Source organism: Phycodurus eques, chromosome 9 (assembly GCF_024500275.1).
Source record: "Phycodurus eques isolate BA_2022a chromosome 9, UOR_Pequ_1.1, whole genome shotgun sequence".
NCBI lineage: Eukaryota > Metazoa > Chordata > Actinopteri > Syngnathiformes > Syngnathidae > Phycodurus > Phycodurus eques.
Window position 1 is genome coordinate 15,019,600 of NC_084533.1, and position 10,696 is coordinate 15,030,295.

Sequence of the window (10,696 nt, forward strand, 5' to 3'; positions counted from 1 at the left end):
ACATAAGATAAATATAAGATAAGTAAAAACAATAATCAAATACAAGTACAATCAGCAGCATTTACACATTTAACAGCGCACTTCCTGTATTAAAGTGGCACTAAGAGGGCTCAAAAAATGGCAAGTAAATTCGACACACCACATAGAAGATTAATGTTAACAAGCCTACCAAATTTGTATGAATAAAAAAAATTGCGAAGTACAGAAAATCAGGTTTCAAAACTTGAACAATGAGGGCCACCTCTCAGCTCTCAGACGCTTTGGGCATGTCTCATTGATGCCAGGAAAACCGTGCCGCATGTTAATCCATCCATCCGTTTTCTACCGCAATGAGGACCAATGCCAGCTGTTCTCGGGTCAGACACCAAAACTTTATATATATTGTTTTGATAATGTGGTAGCCTACCTAGGTCATGAGTTCAAGAAATGAACTACCCTCCTTTTAGTCAAATAGTCAGGTAGGTTTTGATGAAGAAGATGGCGAAAAGAAAAAAAACGCACATTTCAACACGGATGGACAGAGGAATTCGCCTTTGTGGCGAGAGCAGCTGCTACGGTGTGTCTATTATGCAATGATAAAATTTCATCGATGAAACGGTCAAGCCAGTGAATACAACTTATATTCAATGTTAAAAAATATTATACGGCTATCACTGAAATACATTTTAAAATGTGTGGCTTTCGTGGTTCTCTTAGCTTCCGGACCCCGACCCCTGGACTGTACTGTACCTATATGGGCTGACCAAAACAAAACACAAAGTGGAAGAAAACATTTTTCAATTCAGGCACACCTGCCACGCAGTAGGCGTGCTTCTTGTGCACTCCAAGCCTCACATCCACATTGAATGGGCTGGATGACTGCACACTACACTGTGCTGTGCGAAACAAAGTGGCTCATGGCCGATCTCGTCTGATCATGCAAACTCCCATAGCAGTTTCAGGGGGGGCACAAACAGGCGGCCAGTGGGCTGGGAGTGGCACGGGCCAGCCTATTAGGCACCCCTCGTCTACAGTCTAATCCAAAAGCATCTTTGGAAAATATGAAAAACTACTACAGTGGAAGCCCCAAAGGCTATCCGTCCCTCTACACGAGTTGACTTGGAAATTGTTCTAATTTTAAAACAATTTACGGTAAGTCCCCCTTTTAAAGCTTGTAAAGTTTGTCAACTGTCTACACAATCTAGCCGTCAGCAGAAAGGTTCAGTAATGAAGAGTCATTTGCCTTGAAAGAGGACACCATGCTAAAGAACTTGAACAAGCTTCCAATGATAACCTAACATTATGAACTGTTTCAACACTTCTATGGCAGTTGCACCTGACATGACCAGGATGAGAGAGGACTATAGTTTTTCTGGTATGTACTTAAGCGTTTTTTTTTTTTTAATGAAAATGTTGCTGTGTGGTCAGAGCTCTGAGCTGCGGCATGTCGGCCACCTCCCTGCTGATTAGACTACATGTGGGCGCGACATAGGAGGTCCTGTTCGACGTTGATGTCTCCAGGGACACCGTTCCCATGGAGCTGTTTGAAGCTGATGCCCTCGTCCCCTGTGCTGGACGGATTACCTTTATGGCTCAACAATCCCAGTCTTCTGACCATATTATTATTATCATTGGTGAGGGCATTCTGTTCACGGAAGGAAGCTTCAGGACATGAGGGGACAACAGCACTTGGGTGTGTTCCTGTGGCAATTTTTTAAAAAGAAAAGTATGCATGATTGTTTTACATGGAAAAGCAGCTCTCATGACTTTTGACAACGTGCAGCCCTGTAGCAGCGGCAGATGAGCCTAAAGCGAAGAAGAATAAACAGTAAAGGCTCGCTTTGTTTTTCCGTGTGAGATAGCCTGTTTTTGGCTGACCCACTTTGAAGTAGAACAAAATGAACACGAGTGCTGATTTCTTCAAAGGGGGCAGAAAATGTTTTTATCAAATTTGGCGATCTTATGGCTTATTTGAAGGGGCTATGAGGCAAAACGTGCCGACTGCTTGGGAAACTTGAATAGAAAACTGGCTCCCCTCTGGCACCACCCTCACTTGTGAATCCCATTAGCACTTTTGTTTTTTCTGTACTCTGCAGGGGTTGATGTGCTCCAATGAGTCTATGAGTGTCTTTGACAATTCAGGATCAGGAAAACACACATTTCCAGTGTAGATAACATCCATCCATCCATCCATCCAATTTATTCCACTTATCCGAGGTTGGGTTGCGGGGGCAGCAGCTTAAGCAGGGAAACCCAGACTTCCCTCTCTCCAGCCACTCCAGTCAGCTCTTCCGCGGGGATCCCGAGGCGTTCCCAGGCCAGCCAGGAAACGTAGTCTCTTCAGCTTATCCTGGGCCTCCTCCCGTTGGGGCATGCTCAGAACACCTCAACAGCGAGGCGTCCGGGGAGCATCCTAACCAGATGCCAGATCTACCTCATCTGGCTCCTCTCAATGCGGAAGAGCAGTGGCTTGACTCTGAGCCCCTCCCGGATGACCAAGCTTCTCACCCTATTTCTAATGGAAAGCGGAGGAAACTCATTTTGGCCGCTTTTATCGGCGATCTTGTTCTTTCGGTCATGAGCCCACAGCTCGTGACCATAGGTGAGGGTAGGAACATAGATCGACCAGTAAATAGAGACCTTTGCCTTTTGGCTCAGCTCTTTCTTCAACACGACAGACTGTTACTGAGTCTGCATCACTGCAGACAACGCACCAATCCGTCTGCAGATCTCCTGCTCCATTCTTTCCTCACTGGTGAACAAAACCCCAACATACTTGAACTTCTCCACTTGGGGAAGGATCTCTTCCCTGACCTGGAAAGGGCACGCCACCATTTTCCGACTGAGGACCATGGCCTCAGATTTGCAGGTGCCGATTTTCCTCCCAGCTGCTTCACAATCGGCTGCGAACCCCTCCAGCGAGAGTTGAAGATCACGGCTTGATGAAGCCATCAGAACCACATCATCTGCAAAAAGCAGAGAAGCAATGCTGAGGCCACCAAACTGGACCCTCTCAAACACCTCGGCTGCACATAGAAATTCTGTCCATAAAGGTAATGAACAGAATCGGTGACAAAGGGCAGCCTTGGCGGAGTCCAATTCTCACTGGAAACATGTTTGACTTATTGCCCCGAATGTGGACCAAACTTTGACACCGGTCCTACAGGGACCGAACAGACCTTATTAGGGGACCCCCATATTCCCGGAGCACCCTCCACAGTCCTCCCCGAGTGACACTCATGTGCATGACAGGCATGGATTAAAAAAAAAAAAAAAAAAAATTTAATGGATGCATAATAACCAGCATGTTGGCAGGGGTCTTGGTTTTAGGGCCTCATGTGCAGAGTTCACGTTGTCCCTGTGATTCTGTTGGTTTTATCTGGGTACTCCTGCTTCCTCCCATATTCCAATAACATACACATTGGTTGGTTAATTGATGTTTAATGATTTTTTGTGAATATGTGATTTACAACTGGCAGGTGACCAGTCCAGGGATTACCTAGCCAGTCACACACAGACAACTGGGATAGGCTCCGGCTCACCAAAGACCTTAATGAGGACAATTGGTATATTGATGGCTTGATATTACAGTAGATAGAAAACATATATGAGTGGTTAGTACATCTGCTGCACAGTTCTGAGGTTGGGGGTTTAAAACCACGCTTTCCTGTGTGACATTTGCATGTTCTCTCTGTACTTGTACTGTAGTTTTCTCCGGATACTCCAGCCACCTTTCACATTCCCAAAACGTGCATGTTAGATTCATTGAAGACTCTAAATTGTCCATAGGCGTGAATGTGAGTGTGAATGGTTGTCTGTCTATACGTGAGCCGGAATAGGCTCCAGCTCACCCATGAGATTAATGAAGATAGGCGTTATAGAAAATGGATGGATGGTTGAAATTTTGGCTGTGGTAGTAATAATTTTTTTTTTTTTTTTCATAACTTAAATGTGATAAACAAATGTGTCGTTCAAGATGAGGTCACACTAAGTACTTGTCACTTTATTGTATTCCTCATTTTTGTCTTTGTTCTAAATGTATTTGTAATAAGACTGAAGTAATCTTAGATATGCTCATTAAACTTTGCTAAAAGTACAAATGTGATGGTAGCCTAAAACTTTTGCCCAGTGCTGTCAAGTTTTAACGTAAAAGATACAGGCAAGAGGTGTCGCTATATGTGCAGGTCTGTTGCTTGCTATCAGCTATCCACTATCTGAAGGCTCCGTCGGCGTATCAGCACCACATACCAGACATCAAAGATACTCTGTCACAGAATGGTATGAGCCAATGGGAACCTTGTAAACTGAGCTGGACACTTATTTGTGACGTTACAATGTACACTATGCAGCTCCACTGCTCCAGCAGGTAAGCAAGCAGATCCAGAAACAGGTACACGTAAGTCTTGTAGCCTAAGTCAAACTATCGTCAACGGAATACAGTATATTACAAAAATGGGCATCTTAAACACGCAATTGCGTAACCCTGGTGCATGACTCAAAGAGTTGAGAAGGGGGATATGGTGTCAGTTTCAAAAATATCCCGTTCACCTTGAGGTCATCTATACTGATGAGTGCTTCCTTCCATCTGGGATCCTTTTCCTGTTCCCAACCAACATCCAGAACTCATCTCGCTACAGTGCTCGCTACATGGTTGTGTAAGCTTTTCTTTATCTTGCTCATTATTTTCACTCCCTTTCCTTCAAAGTTGTTCCCACCTCCTTCCCATTCCTGAGTCCTCTTCCCAACTCCCCCGTTGCTCTCTTGTCATGACATTGGCGTGTGACACGTGTGAGAAACCTCTGCAGGGGCCCCCGCTTTGGACAAGACACCGATATACTGAGAGTGCCGGGTGACGAGGCTATTTTAAGGGCTCGTAAATATGAGAACTTCCTGTCCTAAAGTGTATCTAATGTCTCTGAGGATATTTGATGCAGACAGAGACCAAAGTTCTTGTTGATTTGGTGAAAGCTTCTTGGTTTTTTTTACTCAAAGTTTCAGGCCTTAACTTAAAAATAGACATTTGCACATAGCTGGACAGTGAAAGTCGTTCTCTCTCAAGCTGCCTTTGCCAGCAATTGTTCCTCTGTGTGTATAATAGCATTTTCCCACGCACTTCCACACATTTAGCAAGCTCAGTCTCTGTTCACCTGTTTGCAAGTGTGGACACAAGCCAAAGAATTTACAGTACCAAGAAAAGCAATACAGGTACTGTGAAGCTGAAATACAAGTGCAAGCTGTACAAATTGAGTTTAATTTCCTATGACTGTAATCAGTAGAAAACAAATTACTAATATGCAATATGTACAGTACACACATATGCAATTATTTTTACAATGAAGAGGGTAGCGATCGACCATGGCTTGTCTCCGTTTTGTTGTGTAATAGTCTGTCTTTTTAATGTTATACACGGGCGTTTGGTGAATTTGCTGATGGCTGACGTGAGGATTTAAATTTGTTCATCACATAGTGTTAGTGTCATGACATCATATAGTGTTTGTGTTAGCCTTTTCAGATAGATAGCAATTGTGCTTTTGTTATATTTCAGGATAGACTTGCATATTGAGCAGGTGAATACAATATTTACACACGCTTGAGGCCAAGGCTGCTAGTTTGCTATGCAAACCCACCACTTGCTGATTTCAGCGAGGTGTCTGTGTTCAATACACATGAGAAGCAATTATTAGTCCACCTCAAGCAAAAAATTTTATCGCGGAGTGGCAAAGTGGATATGTTTTTTTATATTTATATATATAAAATGCAGAAGCAGGAATTCATGGGCCAGAATCACAGTGACACTGTTTCCCAATGAACACGTAGTAGCCTGTAAACTAGCGAACACAATGAAAAGCAAATATGACGCTCAAATTATGTTCATTTTTGTATATATATATATATATATATATATATATATATATATAGTATGAAATGGTGGGCAAAGACATTTTCTTAAAGTAACAGAAGACCTCCGAGAGAAACCAAATCTCTAATCAGTTAGAACCTGTTATAATCATTTGTTGTTTGACCGAGTGTGGAATGGACCAAAAAGATTAATTTTGTCCCTCTTGAAAGTGGGCTACAAACGCATACCAATAATCAGACCAAATTTGGGCATTTTCTCTTCCTTGGGATCAAAGTCACCCAAGGCCCCTTTTTCAGATGCCTCTATAAGAACACATTTTCCTCCCTGATCTCCCTGAAACATTTGATGCTGACAATCATAACTGTTAAACTTGTTTAATTTTGTTTAATGGTGACGTGAAATGGACTAACAGTCAACAAGGAAGCGAAAGATGTCTGCGTCATTGTCGGACATAAATAGTGGAACAGTTTCTCACAAGTCAATCCCCACAAGAACCGCAATCTCGTTAACAGAAAATTAGGCCTAGTTTCTTCTATATTTTTTTTTCTAATACTACTCTTTCTTCTTTGTATTTCTTAGCAGTCTGGCAGCACAGTGCCACTATGCTGCCTCTCATAGTTCACTCTTGGTACTACATCTGGTTTTGGGAGTAGAAACATGCAATTGTCATTGTGTGTGTGTGGTGTGCTGTGTTGGTTATCTCAAGTACATCACACATTGTAAGAGCGGTAAGCACACACCTGCCCATTTCCCCCCACCTCTCACATTTTAAAATTTGTTTCAGAAAAAAATTGTTGTGTGTGTACCCTGCTTCACACACACATTCATATTACTCCTGTTACGACCATGTTGACTGTGTAACTGCCACCCAAAGAGCTTCATGACATGTAAATGTACACACACACGTACCACTCTTAGCGGTGTTGCATCACCCAAACACAAGTCGAGCTAAGCAGCCTTTGACAACAACAAGCGAAGCAGCCACAATGATGGAACCTTACGCAACAAGACTCGAATTAAATTTGACACTCATCTCTCAATGCTCAAGTAGTCCATTTAGGATGGTACAATGAAAGGCTGAGTTCTGACGTACAGTGTACACAAAGACATCATAGATTGCACTAATCTCCCAGGCCCTCTTATACTGCACAACTGTTCTGCGTTACTGACATAACCTGTTGCTCGAGGCCAAATAGGCAGCAGTTGTCTTTATAAGTGTCTGACTGAATAATCCATGTGCACTGTCAGTGAACAATGCAGGATATTCTAACTGCAATCATCTGAACCCAAATGTATTCCCACCATGGCTGCGTTCCGCAGCACATGGCTCCATTGGCAGATTTAGCAACACAGTGGAACAGTACAGCCCTGTGTTGCATAGTGGTACGCGCACAAGGATAGCTTATGATATGAGTCTCAATGCATTTCAAGTTGAGATGACCTGAATAGACCTTATTCTTACACGATCTGTGTTTTAAAATCCCATCAGGCCATTTAATTTATTACCACTTTATATTGGTTGTGTTACTTCAGAAACACTATTTAATTGTCTACTCTTTTACATTTCAGGACACGCAATAGACAAGGTAATCGCTACACTGATTGTTAAGTCGATAGCGTGGAATTGATCGGCACATTTTCTGGGCAGTAACAGGGCACGAAAATGGAGTGCAGATCATTCACAGAGAGATTCTCTGAGAGACTTTGATGCGGCCAGCGTAGGTTCATTTCGCACTCAGTAACCGTGTGAATGTGAAAGCAAATGGTTGTCTATGTCTATATGTGCCTGTATCCCACTAGAATACAATAGATCCGGCCCTGCACTGAGCAGCAGCTGAATTACTTCACACAATTTCCACATTCAGAAAACCAAAACGAGCAATCTGTAGTAACCTGAAAATCTTTAAAGCAGTGGTTTTTAAGGGTCATTAATGGGGTAAGTTCACAAATGGGACCTTGATCAAGAGCAAAAGTGGAGCAAACCATTTTCTTCTGAAGCTGTTTAACTTTTTTTATGAAGAGAAATGTTGTTACTATTTTAAGAGTTGTAACAGTTTCTTTGCATTGTTCCATATCTAGAAACGCTGTCCATAAAACTGACTCATCAGTAGGAGTTCCAGCCATGGGAGCAGTGGCGATTATAGGGCGGGCCAGTGCCCCCAACACTGTGCCTGGACCCCCCCTGTGACCCCCTCTCTATACAGTTAGTACAAAGTACTGTAGTAAGACAGCATTAGCAGCTTGTCACACTAACTACGCACAAGGAAAACAAGCAAGGAGTTACTACACAGAGCCCAACCTACAGTTATGGTACAACAACCTAACAAAAATGAAAACACGGACAACACTTATTATGGGGAAACACATAAAAACTCTAACATTACGATGGACACCCACCCCAGTAAAATTGGTCTAGAACCCCCACTGCATGGGAGATGTGGCTGTCACGTGTGCGTGTCTGTTTGAAATTGTATTGGGACCGTGTCAAATGTTTTTCTAATATGTATATGTATGCTTTGGGCTGCTAAAAACTGGCCCGCTGGCTGAACTCTGGACCCTCCTGGATTAATTGATGGTTACTTTTACCCATACAATTCTAGTGCATTCAGAATAGGAAATGTAGATGAATATATACATGCTATACAAAGTGCGGGAGGATCCTCCCCAGACTTTACTTCAAAGACTTCTTCTACATTTCCTTTGTTCTCCTTCTGCTTCTAGGTTTCTGTCTTGTTCCCATCACCCTGCCCTGCTGGGGTCTGGGAAAACGATGACTTCATCTTTGTAAACCTCTCTCACCCACACAACACTCCAACCAACCACAGCTGAAGGACAGGCATTTCCTGTATGTCCTTGACTAATAATAACAATGTTTAATTGTGATACGACTGCTACTCTTCAGAACATGGCCAGGATTAGATACAGTTTGACTGAGAATTGGAATTGGGCATCATTTCTAACAATGGTTGCAAAAATTCCTAACTCACCATAAAGCTGTTACAGACTGTTCATAATTTTGTTGGAGTCTTGATATTTTGGGAAGCTATCAAAACATTTCTAGCATCGTATTTGACCAGTAGTTCAACTGTTGGGCAGGTTTTTAGTTGGAAGTGACTAAAGCTTGATATTAAAATAGCACTTAGGAAGAGAAAGAAAAGTGACATACAATCCATATAAAAAGTCTACCAACCCCTCTTCAAATGCCAAGGTTTTTGTGATATTAAAAAAAAAGTTTGCCTGTACAACTCAATTGAAGAAAAACACAAATATTTTTAAAAAGTGAAGGAAATTTGAGGAAATGTGCACACCATCTTATACAGTAAATGGGGTTGTGGCTGTGATCCAGTTAAACCAATCACGTTTAAACTCATGTTAAATGGGAGTAAGCACACACCGGCCACCATTTTAAGTGCCTCTGATTAAACCCAAAGAAAGTCCACATGTTGTAGTAGGCGTTTCCTGCCATTTTTGTCATCACATCTTACAGCACAAGCCAGGTGTGTGCTGACTGCCATGTTCAAAGTTTGTTGACTGTGAAAAAGTGATTTGTTAATGATGAATACAGCCACACTACTGTTACAGTTATAAGAGGTTTTACAAACTTGTGCAACTGCATTATCTCATTTGTTTATTTTTACTTCCCCTTTCAAAGATTGCATTTTTTTTCAGTCGGGTTGTACAGGGGCGGCACTTTGGCCGACTGGTTAGAGCGTCGGCCTCACAGTTCTGAGGAGCGGGATTCAATCCCCGACCCTGCCTGTGTGGAGTTTGCCTGTTCTCCCCGTGCCGGCGTGGGTTTTCTCCGGGCACTCCGGTTTCCTCCCACGTCCCAAAAACATGCATGGTAGGTTAATTGAATACTCTAAATTGCCCGTAGGTGTGAATGTGAGTGCGAATGGTTGTTTGTTTGTATGCCCTGCAATTGGCTGGCAACCAGTTCAGGGTGTAGCCCGCCTCCTGCCCGATGATAGCTGGGATAGGCTCCAGCAGGCCCGCGACCCTTGTGAGGATATACGCAATACAACCAGTGCTTTATACACAAAGTAAAGCTAAGACATACAAAGTAAGGTTATGACTTGCATGTATTGATACACAGTTACTGTCCATCACTCCATTTAGTTATGGGTCAAAATATCTTCAGCACTATTAGGATGACGAATCATTTCACGTACAAATAGAAAAAAGCTGACCTACCATCTTCTCTGCATCTCTGCTCCTTCCCTCTGTTTGAAAACAACAGACTGATACGCTGAAAAAGTGAAGGCTGTTTCTTTTCCATCTTGTGACTCATTCAGAATTCTTCCACCAAATGTGTGAAGGCACGTTTTCTCTGCTAGACTGCTCAGAAGAAGTGTGAGTTTGCTACTGTAACCGTTATTCTGCCCAAATACCAAATCCCGCCTGAAATTTGAAGATATGTAAACATGAGCATGTGTGCTCTGTTATCTTTTTCTGACCAATGAAAGCCAATGAAAGAGGATAAGTTGGCAAGTTATTTGTGTGGGCATGTTCCATGGGTGTGTGTGGACCGTTGAAAAAAAAAGACAAGACATGACAGGTTTCTGTAGTTGTTCTGCAGTGTTGTTGTAGTGTGTAAATCTATGCTTCAGTGGTGCATTGAATATTCAAATCAGATATTTTAACCAAACCAGAATCAGAATCATCTTTATTTGCCAAGTATGTCCAAAAAACACACAGGGAATTTGTCTCCGGTGGATGGAGCCGCTCTCGTACGACAACAGACAGTCATTTGACAGAGAACACTTTTGAGACATAAAGACATTGAGAAAAACAGTCACTGAGCAATAAAGGGTTGCTAGATATCTGGTAATGCCGGTATAATTTTTTTTTTATTTT

At 42.4% G+C, this 10,696-nt stretch overlaps 1 protein-coding gene across 1 annotated transcript in view; it reads right to left on the reverse strand.

The window, feature by feature from the left end:
- Positions 1 to 10,278, reverse strand: part of neurl1b (neuralized E3 ubiquitin protein ligase 1B) — a 51,938-nt gene extending 41,660 nt beyond the window's left edge. Inside the window, exon 1 of the mRNA XM_061686406.1 lies at positions 10,034 to 10,278. Coding sequence (XP_061542390.1) covers positions 10,034 to 10,130 — 97 coding nt within the window. The 5' untranslated portion in view covers positions 10,131 to 10,278. The remainder of the gene's footprint in view (positions 1 to 10,033) is intronic.
- Between the last annotated feature and the right edge of the window lie 418 nt (positions 10,279 to 10,696).